The sequence below is a fragment of the Schistocerca cancellata genome, chromosome 8 (assembly GCF_023864275.1).
Source record: "Schistocerca cancellata isolate TAMUIC-IGC-003103 chromosome 8, iqSchCanc2.1, whole genome shotgun sequence".
Lineage (NCBI taxonomy): Eukaryota > Metazoa > Arthropoda > Insecta > Orthoptera > Acrididae > Schistocerca > Schistocerca cancellata.
In genome coordinates, this window is record NC_064633.1 from 411468866 (window position 1) to 411491906 (window position 23041).

Below are 23041 nucleotides of genomic sequence, written 5' to 3' on the forward strand. Positions count from 1 at the left end.
CAGCAACAGGGTGGTCCAAGTGTTTTTTGGCCACAGTTTGTTGATGGCCATTCATCCGGACAGATAGCTTGTTGGTTGTCATGCCCACTTAGAATGGAGCACAGTGATTGCAACTTAGCTTGTAGATCACATGACTGGTTTCATAGGTAGCCCTGCCTTTGATGGGCTAGGTAATTTTTGTGACCTGCGTGGAGTAGGTGGTAATGGGAAGATGTATGGAAATGGTCTTGCATCCAGGTCTATTACAGGGATATGAGCCATGAGGCAAGGGATTGAGAGCAGGGATTGTGTAGGAATGGATGAGGATACTGTGTAGGTTTGGTGGGTGGCACAATACCACTGTGGGAGAGGTGGGAAGGGTAGTGGGAAGGACACTTCTCATTTCAGGGCAGAATGATAGGTAGTGAAACCCTAGTGGAGAATGTAATTCAGTTGCTCCAGTCCTGGGTGATACTGAGTCACAGTGGGAATGCTCCTCTGTGGCTGGACCTTGGGAGTTATTGGGTTACTGGAAAGATAAGGCATGGGAGATATGTTTTTGTACAAGATTGGGAGATTAATTACAATCTGTAAAGGCCTCAGTGAGACCATCGGTATATTTTGAGAGGCACTACAGAAGCAACGGACATGGGTGGCCAGGCTGTATGGAAGGAACTTCTTGGTATGGAATGGGTGTCACTTGTTGAAGTGTAGGTATTGCTGGTGATTGTTAGGTTTGATATGGACAGAGGTACTGATGTAGCCACCTTTGATGGTGGAGGTCAACATCAAGGAAAGTGGCTTGATGGGTTGAGTAGGACCAGGTGAATCAAATGGTGGAGAACGTGTTGAGGTTTTGGAGGAATGTGGATAGGAGTCCTCATCCGTGATCCAGATCACGAAGATCTCATCAGTCCTCTGCCAATATCAAACCTAACAACCACCAGCAATACCTCCACTTCAACAGCTGCCACCCATTTAATACTAAGAAGACCCTTCCATACAGCGTAGCCACCTGTGGCAGTTGCATCTGTAGTGATGAGCGGTCCTCTAGAAATACAACAAAGGTCTCACCGAGGCTTGTACCAATTGCAGTTATCCTCCCAACCTCGTAGAAAAGCAGATGCCCCATGCCTTACCTTTCCAGTCACCCAACACCTCCCAAAGTCCCACTGTCTGGCCACAGAGGAGCATTCACCTCATGACTCAGTACCACCCAGTAATGGAGCAATGGAATCATATTCTCCACCAGTGTTTCACTACCTCTCATTCTGCCCTGAAATGAGAAGTGTCCTTCCCATTCCCCTACAGTGGTGTTCTGCCGGGGATCCTTATCCATCCCTACACAACCCTTGCTCCCATCCTCTTGCCTCATGGCTCATATCCTTGTAATAGACCTAGATACAAGACCTGTCCCATAAATCCTCCCACCACCACCACCACCACTACCATCACCACCTGCTTCAGTCCGTCACAGACATCACCTATCCCATCAAAGGCAGGGCTACTTGTGAAAGCGGTCATGTGATCTACAAGCTAAGTTGCAACAAGTGTGCTACATCCTGTGTAGGAATGACAACCAATAAGCTGTCTGTCTACATGAATGGTCACTGATAAACTGTGGCCAAACTGTGTGTGTGTGTGTGTGTGTGTGTGTGTGTGTGTGTGTGTGTGTGCGTATATTTTGTACTTGTTGGCCAAAAGTTAACATTGCGGCAGTCTTTTTGTCATGCCTTTCTGTGACTCAGCATTTCCAGTATATGGTGAGTAGCAACTAACCTTTTCATTATGTAATATTTGTTCTTGTCACTCAATCCAATAATGTATCATAATTGTGACAAATAACTTAGCACGGTTTATATTACCATTAATTTTTGTCTCTGTTTTTATCCCTTGTTCATTCAATTTACCTTTGTGCCAGTGCCTTGTTGCCTAAAAATGTCACATATTGTCACATGCTTGAGAGTTATTTAGCCTGCCTGTATACCACAGCTTATTTGAGTGTAGTGTTGTAACTACTCGGACCAGTCAGTCTAGATTTTCTATATCATCACTGATAATGTCAGTTATGTTGCTTGTACACCAATGGTGCCTGCACTGCACCGCACTTCCAGACCTCTGGCATGGCCCTCCACACAATAGTGGTTGGCATTGCTACCTTGTGGCTGCCTGGACAAACCACCTTCCCTACCCTCTGGCTCTTACCCTTGTAACTGCTCCGGGTGTAAGACCTGTCCCATGCACCCTCCCACCACCACCTACTCCAGTCCTGTAACCCGGAAGGTGTACACGATCAAAGGCAGAGCCACGTGTGAAAGCACCCACATGATTTACCAACTGATATGCCTACACTGTGAAGCCTTCTATGTGGGAATGACCAGCAACAAACTGTCCATTCGCATGAACGGACACAGGCAGACAGTGTTGGTAATGAGCATCACCCTGTTGCTACCTTGGTGCATATCATGGCACAGTGTTACACCATCTGGGTTATCTGGATACTTCCCACTGACACCAACCTATCAGAACTCCAGAGATGGGTACTTTCCCTTCAATATATTCTCTCTTCCCGTTACCCACCAGGCCTCAACCTCCGCTAATTTCAAGTTGCCACCACCTGTACCTCACCTGTCATTTAACAACATCTTTGCCTCTGTACTTCCGCCTTGACTGACATCTCTGCCCAACCTCTTTGTATTTACATATGTCTGCCTGTGTCTGTTTATGTGTATGTGTGGATGGATATGTGTGTGTGTGCGAGTGTATACCGGCCCTTTTTTCCCCCTAAGGTAAGTCTTTCTGCTCCCGGGATTGGAATGACTCCTTAGCCTCTCCCTTAAAACCCAAATCCTTTCGTCTTTCCCTCTCCTTCCCTCTTTCCTGATGAAGCAACCGTTGGTTGCGAAAGCTTGAATTTTGTGTGTATGTTTGTGTTTGCTTGTGTGTCTATCAACCTGCCAACGCTTTCGTTTGGTGAGTCACATCATCTTTGAAATAGAGGGAAGCATTCCATGTGGGAAGTTCCAATACAAGCTGCCCTTTTACGAGTGTTGTGTAGTTTACAGACAGTCATTACATTTTCAGAAATGACCATCAGCATTCCTCATTAACAACATCCTTCTTGAAGACAGTGTTGACCTTATCATACTGATAGCCATTCTTAATGATTCTGCAAGTTTTCACACTTTTCCTTTATTGTGGTCAAGTGTTGCTTAAAGTGTGGTTAAAAACAATGCTCAGTGAAGGGATTCTGATTTTTTGATTCAGCTCTCGTTGCGGACTTGTTCTTTAAACACGTCATTCAATACTTGTTATGTTAATATAAATTGTATCAAAAGATCATATCTTGTGCCGCTGGCTTGAGAATAAACAATTTTTATGGAAGTTCACAAGAACACCAGCAAGAAGGCATGAAGGAGAAAGCCAGCATCTACAAGTCATCCAGTAATCCATCTAACAGATATCCTAAAGTTTCCCCTCACTATTTTCCTCCTTGTGATTTCCCTCCTGGACAACAAACACTAACATAGAATGTTCTTATCTTGCATTTCACCAACAACCACTATACTTAACAATCTATCCATTTTCTAGCCTGCTTGCCCATTGCAGAGGACAGCTGAGTTTTGCAGTTCCACCAGTAAGGGTGTTGCTGCTGGGTAGTGTGGTCTGTCCGTCAGCATGATTTTAATGCGTGTGTGGAATACTCACAGCACACTATATAATGTGGAAGCGAGGATGTTTTCGTCAGTCTTTGATGGCTCTCTTGAGGATGACTGGTAGACACCCACACAAAATATCATGGAGTGTAGTTGACAATAACCAGCTGCAAGCCCCAAATTTCCATCAAAAGCTCAATTCGCTGGGAAATTTTGAAATTAATCTCACTTTGATTGTTAATCATGGCCTTAAAATCACTACAAATTCTGATGGACCTGATGCTTTCCTCGTGATGAACATGGGAGTAACCACTGACTAGCTGTGATTGACACAATGACCTCTCAAGTCCTATAACCTGTCTAACTCTGCCTTTACTGCATCATGCCTTGCGAATGGAAGTGGCCATGCACGACAAAACTTAGGCACAGCGGACTGCTTGAGTGAAGTATGCACTTCATACTTTTTGGCATGGCCCAAAGTTCATTGGAATAACTTCTTGTAAATCTCTAATGATGATTCTAAATCCTGGAACATTACTGAGCTGGCTACCAGGTTCACCTTATCCAGTACCTGGAAACCAGATGTGGCGAATGCATCTAAACAAAAATATTTATAGCTGATGGCAAGCTTATGACCAACAAAGTGATTTGCCATTCGACATTCTTGTACACTCCTGGAAATGGAAAAAAGAACACATTGACACCGTGTGTCAGACCCACCATACTTGCTCCGGACACTGCGAGAGGGCTGTACAAGCAATGATCACACGCACGGCACAGCGGACACACCAGGAACCGCGGTGTTGGCCGTCGAATGGCGCTAGCTGCGCAGCATTTGTGCACCACCGCCGTCAATGTCAGCCAGTTTGCCGTGGCATACGGAGCTCCATCGCAGTCTTTAACACTGGTAGCATGCCGCGACAGCGTGGACGTGAACCGTTTGTGCAGTTGACGGACTTTGAGCGAGGGCGTATAGTGGGCATGCGGGAGGCCGGGTGGACGTACCGCCGAATTGCTCAACACGTGGGGCGTGAGGTCTCCACAATACATCGATGTTGTCGCCAGTGGTTGGCAGAAGGTGCACGTGCCCGTCGACCTGGGACCGGACCGCAGCGACGCACGGATGCGCGCCAAGACCGTAGGATCCTACGCAGTGCTGTAGGGGACCGCACCGCCACTTCCCAGCAAATTAGGGACACTGTTGCTCCTGGGGTATTGGCGAGGACCATTTGCAACCGTCTCCATGAAGCTGGGCTACGGTCCCGCACACCGTTAGGCTGTCTTCCGCTCACGCCCCAACATCGTGCAGCCCGCCTCCAGTGGTGTCGCGACAGGCGTGAATGGAGGGACGAATGGAGACGTGTCGTCTTCAGCGATGAGAGTCGCTTCTGCCTTGGTGCCAATGATGGTCGTATGCGTGTTTGGCGCCGTGCAGGTGAGCGCCACAATCAGGACTGCATACGACCGAGGCACACAGGGCCAACACCCGGCATCATGGTGTGGGGAGCGATCTCCTACACTGGCCGTACACCACTGGTGATCGTCGAGGGGACACTGAATAGTGCACGGTACATCCAAACCGACATCGAACCCATCGTTCTACCATTCCTAGACCGGCAAGGGAACTTGCTGTTCCAACAGGACAATGCACGTCCGCATGTATCCCGTGTCACCCAACGTGCTCTAGAAGGTGTAAGTCAACTACCCTGGCCAGCAAGATCTCCGGATCTGTCCCCCATTGAGCATGTTTGGGACTGGATGAGGCGTCGTCTCACGCGGTCTGCATGTCCAGCACGAACGCTGGTCCAACTGAGGCGCCAGGTGGAAATGGCATGGCAAGCCGTTCCACAGGACTACATCCAGCATCTCTACGATCGTCTCCATGGGAGAATAGCAGCCTGCATTGCTGCGAAAGGTGGATATACACTGTACTAGTGCCGACATTGTGCATGCTCTGTTGCCTGTGTCTATGTGCCTGTGGTTCTGTCAGTATGATCATGTGATGTATCTGACCCCAGGAATGTGTCAATAAAGTTTCCCCTTCCTGGGACAATGAATTGACGGTGTTCTTATTTCAATTTCCAGGAGTGTATTTTTCCCATACAGTGTTTTGCCCTCACAAAGGGATCTGTTGCTGAATATAATTTCATGTAGAAGAAGGTGTAATTAGACGGATGACGAACACTAAATTCACTTAACGAAGGTTTATTCAGCGGAGCGAACTGCCTCTGGCCAGAACACATATGGTATATATACAGTTACAGATCATTCCAGTACAGTGATTCTTGACATTTATGGATACTTCTAGAATGTACTCGAACGGAATATAGAAATTAAAATATTACAGTTCAGGTGAGTTCTGAACTCATGACCCTCCATGCAACAGTCTAGTATCATAACCACTACACTAGTGACTGTGCTACTCAGCTTCTTCTGCGACATTGCTCCCTCCTTAAGAGAACAGTGTCTCGGTGTTACGTCCTCTAATTCGTGAACGAGTCATCGGTCCTGCATACTCTGACTCCTGATGACTGATGTACGCCCTGGCAGTGATCTTAGAACTTCCCTTGCCGCTGTGCTCTTCCGCTTTCCGCTTGTTGCCTTTCACTGGAGCTTCGAATTTACCCTGGTTTGCAGGATCCTTACAGGACTTCATTCGAAGGACATGGACCGTATCTCTGATCTTTCGTCGTCTTGTGTCGGGGTCAAAATCTTCAACTTCATAAGTATTATCAGACAACTGTTTTACAACCTTATAAGGTCCAAAGTAGCGCCTGAGGAGCTTCTCAGAGCGACCAACCTTCCAAACAGGAGTGAAGATCCAGACGAGGTCACCAGGCTGGTAGACAACAGGGCAGTGGCTCGAGTCATACCTGCAGCAATTGTTTTCTTGAGCCTGCAGCGTGCAGAGTTGAGCTAACTGCCGAGCTAGCTTCCTCAGCTCTGGTTAACATATGGCTGATGTAGTCGTCATCCACGTCATCAGGATGCAAGGGAAACACAGTGTCCATTGTTGTTGTTGCCTCACTCCCATGCACCAGGAAAAATGGCGTAAATCCTGTGGTGTCTTGTTTGGCAGTGTTGTAGGTAAACGTCACGAAAGGTAGTACCTCATCCCAATTGCTCTGCTCAACATTGACGAACATTGATAGCATGTTGGCCAGAGTCTTATTAAGGCGTTCAGTAAGCCCATTAGTTTGTGGGTGGTAGGCAGTTGTCATGTGATGGAGACCTTGATTGGCATGTTGGGGAGTGTCCTCTCCAATGGCTAGCTTGCGGCAATGGTGACCTACGTCATCCTGCACCCATATCTTCTTGTTCATCTTCGTCGTCCCGGAATTGGCGTCGGCTAAGATTGGTCTGCTGTCTTCTGGTGCAGGTGTCATCAAATATCCATCGCCTTTCTTGACAATAGCGCACCACATTTCCCAGTTGTCCACAGTGGAAACATACTGGTGGTTGTCCTAGGTCCTCCAGACGTCAGTCTTGCTTGGTGCCCAAACAGGTTCCCCATGCGGCACTTTAGGGACGTAACTTCGCATGGGTCTCGACTTTTTTACTGTTTTAAAGGAAATTGAAGGATGAGTGATTGGGTTCAATGTCTGTTCCACTTCCTCCCTTATGACCTCTTGAAGTGCCTCGGGTTTTTGCTCACCGTGCATTCCAAGTGCCTTCTGAACTTCCTCTCTCACTACCTGACGAAGAACGCTTGTGAAATCAGTTCCTTCCTCCATCAAAGACATCGATAAGACATTTGGAAGCCGTTCAAACTTCTTGCATGTAATTATTTTTTGATGCATTGTCTCAATATAATGGCACCATTTTATGAAGTCGTCTGCTGTCGAAACCTCCTTCTTCAGGAGTAGGGCATGATATATGTCCTCAGCAACATGCTTCGTGAGATGTGCAACCTTATCTTCTTCCTTCATTCTAGGATCCACTTGTTTACACATCTCCAAGACGTCTTGAATGTAGGATGCTGTCATTTCTCCTGGATGCTGTGCCCTGCACTTTAATTTATCTTCAGCCTCGCACTTCTGGCATTATGTGTCACCGAAATACTTTTGCAGTTCCGCCTGGAACGCTTCCCAGCTTATGAACTTCTCCTTGTTGTTCTCATACCATTGCTTGGCAGTGCCCTCCAAGTAGAAAAATATGCTAGCCAAACACAAGGTGTCATCCCTTTTGTTAAATTTGGCTATACACTCATATACCTTCAGCGACTTGTTTGGATCTTGGCCATCGTCACCAGAGAACCCGGAAGGATGTGTCATGTGGTGGCACACAGTTGCTGTCATCATAACATCCTCTTCTTCCTCTGTCTCCGATAGGTTGCAATCTGTTGAATATGGCTCAAACTCGAGTTTCTCACCACGTAAACGGCGGCTCTGTCGTGGCCTGATGGGAGTCACTGTGTCATCGATAATGTGCACTATCACAAATTCCAATACCCAGCATCTCCACCAGAATAATGACATGCAGAAGAAGGTGTAATTAGATGAATGATGAACACTAACTTCACTTAATGAAGGTTTATTCAGCACTTGCATATACAAGAGTTCGGAGCGAACTGCCTCTGGCCAGAACACATATGGTATATACACAGTTACAAAACATTCCTGTACAGTGATTCTTGACATTTGTGGATACTTCTAGAATGTACTTGAACGGAATATAGAAATTAAAATTTTACAGCTCAGGTGAGTTTTGAACTCACAATCCTCCATGCAACATCCAGTACCATAACCACTACACTACAGTGACTGTGCTACTCAGTTTCTTCTGCAACAATATAAAATAACTTGCTGCTGCAGAAGTTACAGATGGCGTGCCCAAACACGGATAAGTGCTTTATTCAAATGACACAGTATGAGGTCTGTTCAAAAAATTCCAGAACATTCGTAATTTCGCGCTATTGCGTGTTGGAGCGAAGTACGGCTGGCATCACTGCACATGCCTATGCTTAATGCATAACTGCTGCAAGTTTTATTGTGTATATCTGTTAGTTATTGTTCAGTGCTGTATTGAGTAGAACATTGTGTTGTATAGTTCGTGAATTTTGAGATGGCAGAGTTAGAGGAGCAATGCATCAGCATCAAATTTTGTCAGATGATGCAGGAAGCCTGTGGTGATGAGTGCTTAAGTTGTACTCAGTATTACAAATGGTTCACAGGGTTTAAAAATGGCTGGACAGAAGTTAAAGATGACCCTCATTCAGGATGCTTTTTGACTTCTACTGATGACACTCAAGTCAGGAATGTCAATGAACTTTGTGTCACAGAGACAAACTGTTAATTGATCGTACTACTGGCATATGTTGCGATGCCTGAGATAAAATATGAGAAGAAAACGGCCTGAAATGTGGTGAGATAATTCATGGCTCTTCCATCATGATAATGCAACTGTACAATCATACCTGTTGGTGTGTGTCTGTTGTTTAATAAACGAAGTCAGTGTGCTGCGTCATCCTCCATACTATCCAGACCTGGTCCCTGTGAACTTTCTTTTATTTCCAAAGTTGAAAACCCCATTGAAAGGATGAAGATTTGCACTGATAGACATGATTCAAAAAATTTCGCAGACGCCGATTTGCGTGGTCCAGCAAGAGGCCTACTAAGACTGCTTCTGAAAGTGGAAATGACATTGGAAGTGGTGTATCAATTGTGGAGGAGAGTATTTCAAAGGAGACCATGCACAATAAGTAAAAGGTAAGCACAGAAAAATTTTGTGGACTAAGTTCTAGAATTTTTTGAACAGACCTTATGTGGTTCCAGAGACCCTCTGAAGTGTCAAACATCTGTGGTGTATATATGCAGACTGAAGTGACGAATGAAAATTTGTACTACAGCTGAGATCAGAACCTGGGTCTCCTGCTCAGTAGGCAGGTGCGCTGACCACTATGCCACCCTGGTGCAGTGGCTTTGCACACTATGTGGACTACCCTAACACCCTTCTCTGTGATAGGTTTCTTGATAAATCACTGAAACTATAGCTCTTATATCCACATGGAATTGACTCTTAACACTATTGATATCCAATTCACTCAGGACTTAAGTAGGCTCCTGCCCAGGTTCTGCCAAGACTGGATTTAAGGTGCACATCAACACTTAGTCAGGTTTAGTTGCCCACAGTGTATTGGCAAACACTGGCACATTGGTCTGCAGTGCTATTTTCTTTCCCAGTCACACTGCTAAGTGCCTGCACGTGTGTCGAAAACATGTGGACACTGGCGACGCTCGTGGCACATCCAACAGTCTTGACAAGACTTAAGCATTAATGGAGGTGAACCCAATGCTTAGGGGGAAACTTTCTTAAGAATGTGATATATGTCAAGACACCTGACTAGGTTGCGTCCATTGAAATCTACTTGGGAGCAGGAAGTGTTTCATTGTGCAGCACACACAACCTGAATGTTGTCTGGCAGACTTGACTTGCTGGCACGCAGCAGAGGGTTGAGCTATTTGACAACTATCTGAAAACATATTTTGAGCTGCAGCCGACACTTCAAACATTGTGGAAATATTTGCGATTGTGCTTAATTTGGAGTGTAATGAGTCCAGAGCTCTAGTCTGGACCTCCTTGTCTGGTGCTACTGTAACAAATATGTCTCTGATTAAAGAATCAACATATGACCCAACAATTCATACATTCACACGGCTGAAGTCTTGCAAATCTGCTATCTGAGATGCATGAGACTGATCATTGTGCTTCCTGTAATGGTTAAACTGAAACTGCATTGCCACAATATGAGTTTGATGGTAGAAGTGCGCACTCACGAGACTGCACAGTTCAGTAAATTCCAGTGCTTCAGGGCGTTGTGTGCGGACGCAGTTTCTGTACATTTTTTGTAAAGGCTACTACTACTACTACTACTACATAACAGAGTGCTCTTTTCTACAGGATATGATATGTTTGTTACCTTGCAATAAAGCATAAATCTATGAAGTAGTTTCCTCATAGCTCTACAGTGTTGTCAAACATAAGAAATGGCGAGGGTGGAGGCGAAGGTTGCCCCAAAGGCACCCGTCCTGCAGGCTGCACACCAACGTTTCAGATCAGCTCTGCATTCTAATTAATCAGTTGTTGCAACCGCAACCTTCCTGCTGTTGTTCCTGCAGCATTATTTGATGTTTTCAAAGCTCTGTAAACTGTTGGTCCATCATTATAAGTTATTTCACAGGTGAGGTAGAACCTTGTCATCACTTTTGTAACACACTGCCCGATGTGGGGGAGTGCCACCATGCGGTTTCTCTGGAAAATGCCATGTGACCAAAACAAGACAGTGGATGATGGTAAGCCACACACAAATCTGAAAGGACATACTGAGTGGAAAATCAAATGCAAAGCCATAAAAATCATTAAAAATATACAAGCAAAACCTGAATCACAAACTGGGAGAATAATATAGGAACAAGCTTGCATTGAAGTGAATAGTACTGTCAGTGACCGGAAAGCTTCAGGTATATAAAGATAACTGACACCTTTTTTTAAATTTTGTCACCTTTGCTGTCTTTTTTTGTTTCCAATTTTCTATATCCATGTTAATTCATTTGACATTTTGGAATGCTCCAATGAGAAATGTAGATAAAATCTAACCTGGGGGCTTCTGAAATTTGAGGTACATCATTCCTTTTTGATTTTTTTAAACATACTTTGCGCAACTGTCGTTAGTGTCAAATATTCCTGTATTGCAGCTGTTTTTATTTTTGTTACAGATTCTAATGTGCTGTAGTAACAGACTGCTGCTGTGATACTCTGTTCAATTTTGGAAAAAAAAAACTTTTTGAGATGGGGAAAATGCAAATTCCTCAGTGACTGGCTTGAAAAGTCAGAAAGTTTGAAAAGTAAAGTCTCTGCTTGTTGGAAAAAGTTCATGAAAGTGAACTATTTTGCAGTGTGTGTAGTTGCTTTATTAATTTTGAGACACAAGGTTTTCATGCAATTTTTACCACTCACTTTTAGCAAAGCATAACTTTGAAGTTAAATATGGACCACATCAGTTACATTTAGAACTTTTGATCAGACACAGCCTTCAAGTCAATTACATGTGCCGACAGTACGGATGTTAAGTACCAAGGATGATACAACCACTGCTAAATTGATTTGAGTACTGGTAATGAAATCAGTAATTTCCAGTTCCTGTGTGGATTTGTCAAATAGTATTTGGTATGTTTTTAAGATGATGTGACCTTATAGTGTACCTGAACAGTTTTCACTTTCACTTAAGAAAATGAGATATCTAATAACTGGTGAAATGGCACCGTATGTCTGGTAATATATGTTAGAAGCAACATGTTCATGATATTACACACAGTTCTGATGAAACTAACAAAAGAATTACAAAAAACATTAAATTTTTATCAGAGAGTGAGTGTTGCGTAACAATGTGTCACCCATGAACTTCCTTTGTGGGCAAATCATCAGAGGATGAAATATTAGATCAGAAATTGTGTAAAGCACTTTTTGAAGTCAATATGTCCCTAAATAAATGCCTTAAGCTGGGATCAGACACAGCTAATGCCGATAAAAAGTGTTTAGGCTTTTATGTCCAGGAGACTCGAGGCAGTCAACTTACAAACATTGGAACTTGTAACATTTGTACAATATATAATGCCTTTGTAAAGGCTTTGGGGTGTTTTGTAAAGGCTTTGGGGTGTTTAGGGGAAGAAGCACCCAAATTTCTGTTCAATGTTTACCATCATTTTGATAGTTGGCCTGTTAACTGCGGAGAATTTGAAGGAATTCAGTCTAAGTTTAACATTGCACACAGTTTTTTAGGCATACAACCACAAGGTGGATTAACCACAAGGTGGCTTCTTTTAGGACCTTCAGCCAATAGAATTTTGGAATGGTGTTATGGTATTCAGTATTAATTTCTGAACCACATACCTCTGAAAACGAATTCTGCTACTGTTTAGTCCAAATTGTACAGTGCCATTGTGAATTCTTTAAAAGAAACCTCCCCTGAAAGTAAAAATTCATTTTATTATTTTGTCTGCAGAACTGGTCAGTCATTTATGCAACATTTTCAAACCCAAACACCTTTGATTGACAGGCTGCATACAGAAATGGAAGACATACTTAAATCTTTTTGGCCCGTGTTTTAAATGTTTCTGCTTTGAGAAAAATTGAGAGTATTCTTCATAATAAACTCTTTTACACTGGATAATCTGCTTCCTCGTGAACTACTCATTGTTAGCAAGCAAAAAACTGAACGACTTTAGTAAACTGGAAGAATGTGACAAATTGTGATTTCTAAAGAATGCCCAAAAACATTACATCACATCTTGCTGACATGTGGTGGAAAAGACACGCTTATCAAGTGCACTACTGAAAAGTTTTAGGTTCTTATATCCCAGAGAAAGAATAAAGAGCAGAACCTGCAATGACATGTTAAATGTTGCCATTTGACATCCAGCAAGATTACTTATTAGATGAATGGAAGGTTTTACAGTTTCAAAAATATGATCCAACTTTAGATAACAAAAGTTTTGATAATTACTGGCAGCAGTCCATCTCAAAAAGATACTTGTCTCCATAGAGTTAATATCCAGATGTTTCAAAACTTCTTAAAGCTTAGGCTTCTCTTACATAGAGAGAAGAGATTCGATTTTGAAACACCATTAGGAGAGAAGACAATACACCAGATTTGGGGGACCATGCTGCCTCTCTGCCACTTCCATATGTTTGGCTGTACACAAACGCCATCTCATCTTATTCCCAGTGCGAATACCAGACCATTCTGCTGCTTGCAGTATGCTGTGTTGATCACACAGCCTGCAAGACACAAGGAACACACAGCATGTGGTCAGAGGCATTACATTCGTCAGTACATTTTACCATGACAATAATGCATTTCTGGACACATATTGATAGGACCTTTTTTTCTTCATTTCGAGTCAGTTTGTTGATTTTGTTAATGTTCACTGTGTATATAGTTTTCATACAGACTATTGAGATCATATATATATATATATACCACACAAAGCGCTGGCAGGTCGATAGACACACAAACAAACACAAACATACACACAAAAATCTGGCTTTCGCAACCAACGGTTGCCTCGTCAGGAAAGAGGGAAGGAGAAGGAAAGACAAAAGGATATGGGTTTTAAGGGAGAGGGTAAGGAGTCATTCCAATCCTGGGAGCGGAAAGACTTCATCAACTTCAACTTCATCAACTTAAAGTTGTGGGTTATGTGGTGCTACTGACAGTCCCTGATCTCTGCTCATTATACAAGTTGGGACAAACATTCTGAGTGAAAAACACGTGGAATGTTTCCCTCTATTATATATATATATATATATATATATATATATATATATATATATATATATATATTTTCTCAAGTCAACATCCCTTTTCTCAACACATTGAAATTGTTCAGGGATGAATGAGATATCATTAGAAAGGTTTTTCAACTGATTTCTGATGCTGCATGCCAGTCTTTCATTAAAACTGACTATTTGTGTAATATTTTAACACAGAAGAGAGTTTTTACTATCATAAGCAAAAGGGCATCATAGATGCTCAACTTCATACTTATATTTTATGAAGCTAACTTATTAGTCATGTATAAGAGATTCCCTTTTCATATAACCTTACTACAAATAGCATTTTATTTGTTTTAAGGCACCTATTAGCTGTACCACTTGTATACAGCATTGTCATAATAATGACAATGACTTCTGTGGTAGTCCACTATCTCTACCATTCATACAAGTTGACTTTTCCAAAGAAATGTACTCTCTGGAACAACAAACACATTTGTCACTGTTGCCTTGAGTTGTGATTTACCTACTACTAATAAAGAATTTACCTATTACTAATAAAGGCTAACATGCTTACTGTAACTGAAAACATTCATCAACTTAAAGTTGTGGGTTATGTGGTGCTACTGACAGTCCCTGATCTCTGCTCATTATACAAGTTGGGACAAACATTCTGAGTGAAAAACACATTTTTGGACACACAGAAATTTATATATACAGAGATGTAACATAAATTCATGATTATCATTTTATGTCATTTGGTTCATTTTTAAAGATGTTTTCTCGTCTTTCCCACAACTACGCTTATCCCAAAAACTACACTTATTCAAAATACTGTTATTAATTAAAACTATAAAAGTTCTAAAGTTTTGCGTGGGTCACCTGATATCTAAGGAAAGCACTCACATTAGTGTATAAGCAACCATTCTTTACACAGTCCACATTTGAATAAAATGAACTCAAATATAATGGCACTAAGGACAGTATGTTGTACAAAAAGCACACCCTCTCATGCACTTCAAAGTGATCTGCAAAGCAAAAATATATGTGGGACACTGGGATACCAACATGTGATATTAATTTTACGACCATGTACTTCACCATGAAGGACTGATGATGTTTTGTACAAGAACAAATCAATTTCCTGTGATTTTTACTGGAGAAGTTTAGTTTATATTCATACTCCGTACATCAATAAGCGATTGGGGGCAACCAATACCATTGTGAGAACTATTCCTTATAGTTCCATCTATAGGTAGTTGTTGTCTGTGCTACTCGCATGTTCACCAGATATAATAACAAAATATTATTATTGTGTGTAGAAGTGTTTATATATTTAAACTGCAGAAAGAAAAAAATGAAGATATCTCCACATTAAAATCAAGCAACCTGTTATCCAATGTGTGAGGAGTTATTTGTATAGTTTTCACATAGTCAGTGGAACTCCTAGTTTGATTATTATCTGATTATCTATTTTGCTCTGACATGTTTGTGTTACTAATGACTACATGTCATAATTTTCTAATTATCTGATTTTAATTTTTTTTAGGTTTGAGGAACAAGGACTGTTATCAGATCTTCGAGCACACATGCGACAATTGATTATTGCTGCCCTAAAAGGGACTCAACTGGCTCCACAAGCTGGCCATAGTATGCATCAGAACACATCTCCTAAAATACAAGCAATTAATTTACTTGTAGCAGAGTTTTTGCTTCTGCAAGAGTGCCATTACACACTTTCTGTCTTCACAAGTGAAGTGCCACTTTTGCGAAATCTTCCAGAATTTTCTCCATCACTTAAAGATGCAGCTAAAAACAAACTAGATACCAAGAAGAGTGGTGAAGTACATGCTAGTGCCTCTAGACTCCAGGAGCGCCGTGTGTGGGATATACTAGAAGCACTAGGTTTTGCTCCTGATTCAAGTGCAGGAAAAGCAGTATTCAAATCATATCAAGAAAATAATGGTGAACCACTTCTTACATGTCTCATACGTTCAGTATCCAAAGTTGTTAGACATGAGAGAAAGAATGAGAAACCTCTCACAGAAATTGAGGAGAATATTTCAGTTCCAGATAGTGACTCAGTTTTGCTAATTACTGAAAGTTCTGTCACAGAGAACGACAAAAATGATAAAAAACTGTCAGTTGTACATGATATCCTCCAGAAACTTAATGTGAAGCCAAAGTACATGAAAAGACTAGAAAATGAAATAAAGAGGTATGCTAAATCTTCTTTTTGGAGAATATTTTGAACAGGTTTGTTTATATTAATAATATTGTTGACATTGTTTATTTATTTATTTATTTATTTTTTTTGCATTTGTGATCATATTCTATAAAGGTGGAATTTTATTGTTTTCTTCTTTGGATACTAATAGTTTAATTTTTCAGTGGGTCTTGTAATATTAAGTTAATGTACATTTTGATTTTCATTTTCTTGTAAAAACAAACATAGATACTATAATTAGTTGGCAAAATATCACTTAAGCTGTACTGTTTGATATGGATACAGACAGGGTAATTACAGTAAGTGCTTACACAGAGGTGTAAAGATTGGTTTGTCACTTGTTACACTGTTGCATCATGTGTTGAAAAGGTCACTTTTAATGTTTTAGAGGAGAGGCTACTTGCGCGACTAATTACAAAAGCCCTTCAGTGTGACCACAGCATTCCAATAATTCTAAACCTTTGTACTACATCTATTTAAGAAAAACTATCTATAAAACAAAACTGCAGATCAACTATTTACTGTACATAGTAAAAAATTCTACAACTTGGACAGTACTTGAGGCATAAAGGATATTCTTGGATTTCAACAGAATGTGAGAAGCACCCTGAATGAAACTTAAGAATTTTGATTATGAATACAAGAAAGTAAAAGAACAAATTAAATATATAGAGATGTGTTAAGCAAATCAAAATATTTGATGAAAATATAATACGAATAAGTAAAAAAAATTACTCTTCAATTGGTATCAGGAGATGCGCAAGCCTGTGGAGCTAATTGTTCTTTCATCTGACTGAAGGGTTGAAGGGAAAGGAAGAGGGATGAAGGAAAATGAGTAGTGAGGTTTAGGAAATGTGAAGAGTTGAGGAAAAGTTATACAGAACCCCAGGTCATGGGTGACATGCTGGACAGGATGAGAAGGTACCTGCACTGGATGAGATTTCGAAATATGAGAACGTACAGGTGGAAATAGGGGAATAAACAAGACAGAGATAACTCAAAAACATCATTATATAGTCAAAAAGAGATGGAAATTACGTGCAGTATACACGTTAGACAAGAATGGGGGTGCTGAAAAACAGACTGGTCAGAAAACAAAAAAAAATTAGAAAAATAATGGTGAGTGAAGGCAAGGAATAGTTATTTAAAAGAAATGCTGAGACCATAGAAATGGATGTAAATTAGGCCAGTTGGGTGATGAGAACTAAGCACATGTTGTAAAGTCAGTTTTCACCAGCAGAGTTGTGAGAACTAGTGTCAGGAGGAGGAATCCAATTGGCACATATGGTGAAACAGGCACTGAGGTCAATATTGTCGTGTTGTAGAGTGGAATTTTACGCTCTGGAACAGGATGTCATGTGTTACTAGTTTACAACCTCTGTCCATGCACTTTAATCCTAACTGATAACTTGGTTGTAGTCATAACAATGTAGAAGACCCTCTCTCTCTGATAGTATATGTCTTTCCAGTTGGTAGATTGTGGTAGGAGAGTGCTGAACATTACCTCAACGAATGCCTACCTGATTCTAAACATGTCTTCCTTCGTACTCACTTTAATTAACTTTCGTACTTACCAGTAACTACTTCATCCTTGAGAGGCAGACATTCAAACATATTAGGAGTGCAGCCATGGGAACCAAGATCACTCCTTCCTAATGCCAACCTTTTCAAGGGATCCAAAGGCCTTCAGCCTTTGGCTTGGTTTAGATATATTGATGATACCTCTGCCACATGCACTCATGGTGAGGCTGATCTGTTGAAATCTTTGGAATCCCTAAATACATTCTTCCAATTAAATTTCACATGTTTAGAAAAGATATTTGTATGGTGCAAAAATTGGCAATTGACTCTAAATAATGAAAAGTGTGTAGTCATCCACATGAGTGCTTAAAGTAATCCATTAAACTTTGGTTATACGATAAATCAATCAGATATAAAGGCCTTAAAATCAGCTAAATTCCTAGGAATTACAATTACGAACAACTTAAATTGGAAAGAACACATAGAAAATGTTGTGGGGAAGGTCAACCAGAAACAGCGATTTATTGGCAAGACATGTAGAAAATGCAACAGATCTACTAAAGAGACGGCCTACACTATGCTTGTCCATCCTGTTTTGGAGTACTGCTGTGCAGTGTGGAATCCTTACCAGATAGGATTAATGGAGCATAGCGAGAAAGTACAAAGAAGAGCAGAATGTCTTGTGTTACTGAGAAAGGGTAGTGAGTGTCATGGACATGATGCAGGATTTGGGATGGACATAATTAAAACAAAGGCATCTCTCATTGTGGCAAGATCTTCTCACAAAATTTCAGTCAACAACTTTCTCCTACAAATGTGAAAATATTTTAGTGAAATACAAAGAAATGATCTTCGTAATAAAATAAGGGAAATCAGAGCTCGAACAGAAAGACATAGGTGTTTGTTTTTTCTATCGTGCTATTCAAGAATGGAGTAATAGAGAATGATTGTGAAGGTGGTTCAGTGAACCCTCTGCCAGACACTTAAATGTGATTTGCAGAGTTTCCATGTAGTGTAGATGAAGACCTCATGTTACTTATCATGATGCTGACTTCATAATCACAAAGGTTCAGCTACACACTCCTGCTCGCCTTAAACCTACAAACAAAGAAACAAGAGTGCTTACAGTTTGATAACTGCTACCATTTTCATGTCAAACTTTCCCTCCTCTACAACCTTGGCATTCAAGGCAAACATATTTGTTCAGAAGCAGACTGAAATGAGGTCCATTCTGTATGATAATTTGTGCACGCCATCAAGAATAGCTTTTTGTGCTCCCCACTCTCAATCTGGCAGTATCCTGGTCAGACCCTATGCTTGTTCTAAACCCATTTCCATACCTCTGGCTTTTACACCTGTAATTATTCCTGCTGTAAAACTTTCCCAATGCACTATCCTACTGCCACTTACACCAGCCCTAGAACTGGAAAAACACATACTCTCAAAGGGAGAACCACCTATGAGAACATGTCGTGTACCAGCTGCTATGTAAAAATGGTCTTCTGCATTGGTATGACGAGCACCAAGTTATCAAATAGGGTGAAGGAGCACACATTGAGGGTGTATACTAGCAACATATAATACCCTGTTGCAGATCACTCTGTGCAACATGACAATCATGACCTCAGTGCCTGTTTTGCCATATGTATGAATTGGAGTCCTCCTCCTGACACCAGTTTGCCAGAACTCTGCAGTTGGGAACTGACTTTACAACATGTGCTTGGTTGGCCTAATTTATGTTCATTTCTGTGGTATCAGCATTTGTTTTCAGTAACTATTGCTTGTCTACCATGTATAATGCACTTTATTTTCATCCCTTATCCTTATCCCTTCATCCTCCATCTTCCACCTTTAAGTTCTTGAATTTTCAAATCTCGTCCTATGCAGGCACCAAGAATCCGTTTTTTTTTTCCTCCCCTCCCATCCAGCAAGTCTCCACATGATGTTTTTTCAATATCCTCTGTTTAGTATTCCCACCAGCAAACATCACAATGGGGGCAGATGGGATGACATGAGTATTGCAGTGGAATAGTGCAGAAACCTGCTAGGGAGAGTGTATACAATATATAGTATGGGCAGACAGAAGTGTTTACCTGTGGGAGGCAGTGAGCTGAGCGGGCCACTGCTTTGCTGAATTCAGCCACCACAGACCTCACCTTGCACTTCATGCCAAGGGGTGTTGCTAAGTGCTCAACAGTCAGATGCCCATAAATTATTTTCGTTAAAATATTTCTCATAAATTATGGAGTTTTAGCTGTCACTTCCAGTGGACACTAGCTAATGTTATATTAATGCAGGCTCTAGTTGTTAATAACTATTATAATGTACTGAATGATGTAATACTTTGACGGAATCAAAAATGTATGCTAAGGTTACTGCCAACATCAAACCAACAGGAAATATTTCTAACATCAAGAAACTGGATATTATGTTGATAAGATTTAATAGAACATAGAGTCAATATACTGAACTACATTTTATTAAGCAAATTACAGAGCTCTGCAAACTATAAAATTTCCACTGCTATTAGTCTCATCTAGTGTGACCTGTGTAGTTAGTCAAAACAACTTATTTTACAAACAAAATGTGTCTGAGTATTTACTGCACAGTTCGGTCTTCTTTTTGGTATCATTTCTTCTCCATTAATTGTCTGCCTCCTGTATATTTGACACTATCTGGTAGTGTCTGATGCTGTAAAGCTTCAACGAAATATACCTTTGTTTGTGTAGGAGTATTATGAAAATATTCACTCAAGTCACTAGATCATGTATCAATTGACTTGGCATATTGAGCAGCAACACAAAAAATCAGTACCAAAATGATGCTAAGACTGACTGACTTGGAACAGTGTTGCGGTGGAACATAACAGTGTGAGTCTTCAAGCTCTTGAGGCATAAATTATAATGAGAGAAAAACAAAATCGTGTATGACAATATTTCACCTCCATAAATCTGTCAACCTGTCGCATAAAAATGTAGAAGGTGATGGTAAAGCTTTTAGCAGCTATGGAAAGTGGCAAATAACTGCAGTAAATTGGCAAGTATATCCAGATACTCTTTGAAATGGATTTCCCTGTTCTATAATGAACTACATATTTAAGCGAGCCTTCCTGGTACTGCTTTAGTTGTAGAATGACATTTGAATGTGGATTTCCACCTTTTAGTTGCTGGGCTTTGTCTGTTTACCCATCTCACTGAGCTTTACAGTCCAGCATATGGCATTTTCTGTGATGTGCCTAATCAATTAACCGCTGTATTATTTCATAAAGTTTGCTAATTCTGTGTGGACAACTGGATAGCCGCTGTCAGAGTATAGAGGAGTTTTTGATCTGGAAGACTTGACTTCTGCACAGCTCGTGAGTTGTGTTCGTATAGTTCATTGAGAGATAACAGTACATAAATGACAGAGATCTACTCGCTATGTTCTGGTTGGACAAAATTTAGTTCTGGTTAGACAAAATTTTGGTTTGACATGTCTGACATTTCCATATTCTCCAAAAATACAGACACCCTTGAAGTGCAATAGACACATGCTAAAGGTAACCATTAAAACAACATGCAAGAGGCAACTACTGCTAGAAGCTAGTCTATACTAGGTGTGTGAGAAAAGTAATGAGACTGATTTTTTATCTACCAAAGTTTTTATGTTTTTCAAACAACAATATTGTCACCTTCAGAGTAGTCCCCTTCAGCAGCTATTCATTGGTTCAGTTGTCTTTCCCGTTCTTGGTAGCACCACTCAAACGTTTCAACTGGTAGGGCCTTTAACATGTCGTGTCACATTCTTTTGAATATTCTCCGGAACAGGAATGTCTCTTTCTTCATAAAACAGTTGATTGACTGTTTGTCCTGTAGGAACAAATTCTTTATGCAAGTGGAGGGATAAATTCTTTATGCACGATACTTCTACTGTAAAAAAAGCAAATCAGGAAAGCATTGTTTTGATCTTAAATTTGCTCATTCGAGGTTTTTTTGGTCGAGGTGATGTCTCAGTGTGCCACCTGTCACTTAGCAGCTTTCTCAGGATTGTACTAAAGAAATCTAGGATTCATTACCTGTGATCGCATGACTGAACCATTTGTGGTCATTGACAGTCTTCTCAGGAAGATCTACGCACATGTTTCTTCAGTTGTCCCTCTGCTCAGTTGTGAGGTTATTTGGTACCATTTTGGCACACACCTTTTGCATGTGCAAAACTTAAGTCAAAATTTGATGTATGGTGAAATTGTGTAAGTTTAACAGGTCACCCATTATCCTTAGTGTTAAACGTCAGTTTGATCTCACAAGGGCATGCATGCCTTCAACGTTTTCATTGGTCTTTTAAGTTGAAGGTCTCCCTGAGCAAGGTTCATCTTCAACGTGCCCTCAGCCTTCCAAAAATGATTTGTGGCAGCAAAAACCTTGTACTCTTGATAAAGAACGTTCCCTGTAGGCCTGTTTCAAATTTTCATAGGTCATACTAATGAGTCCTCCAAGTTCAACACGATACATGATGGCATAACATTGCTCTAAATTCTGCTGTTCCATTTTCGTAATGCACAACAAAAACACAACTTCACTGATGGCACTTTCAAAAATCGTGTGATGGTTGTATAGAGCTGAAACTCGGACTGACCTTCTGGAAGGGACAAACTCATGGGTCTGCACAAGTAGAGCAACGTGGCATTACTGGATTGCTCGCAGTGTTCAGTCCTTTCTCACACACCTTGTAAGCATGGTAATTGTTGGTCCAAATTGCAGTCCCAGGAGTACTGTGGAAATAGCCAAAGTCCATTCACAGCATATGGACATAAGGCCAAATGGGAAGCCTAATACAGTGAAACCTCACATAATGAGCACCTCCCATAACATGCAATTCGCATAACAAGCAAAACAAATTGTAAAAAAGTGACTCACTTAATGAGCAATGTTTCGCATACTGAATGACGATGATTTAGTGTGACATCACTAGCTCTTTGTGTGTGGCAAGGGAAATGTTCGATAATATGAGCACCTTTCATTGTCAGTAGTTGCATATGAGTGATGTCTTTAGCATGTACAGCAGTCTGGGTGTAGTGCTCTTTCTGCTACCATCTTGGTGCAGCTGTGATCACACATTTTTCTAAACTTTTGTTCACACAGTGTTTTTTGTGTAAAAATTTTAATAACCTTCGCAGAAATGTCCCTGAAGGTAAAGCCGCAAGAAGACAACCGTAAGAGAAAGAAAATGACCTTAGAAATGAAATGTAAAATTATTGAAAAACGTGAACATGGTTTGAGTGTTGCTGATTTAACACGCTCATACAAACCAGCTACATTAGCTATTTGCACTACTCTCAAGAACAAGGACAAGATGAGGAAGATAGATGCTTCAAAGTGAGTGACAAGAGTATCTAAACAACAGTTTC

The 23041-nt window shown here is 40.9% G+C and overlaps 1 protein-coding gene across 2 annotated transcripts in view; it reads left to right on the plus strand.

Annotated features, from left to right (window-relative positions):
- The window catches only part of LOC126095095 (uncharacterized), a 124831-nt gene that overhangs the window by 29098 nt on the left and 72692 nt on the right, over nt 1–23041 (plus strand). For both annotated transcript variants that reach the window (XM_049909789.1, XM_049909790.1), the window contains exon 2: nt 15457–16125. In XM_049909789.1, coding sequence (XP_049765746.1) covers nt 15457–16125 — 669 coding nt within the window. The remainder of the gene's footprint in view (nt 1–15456; nt 16126–23041) is intronic.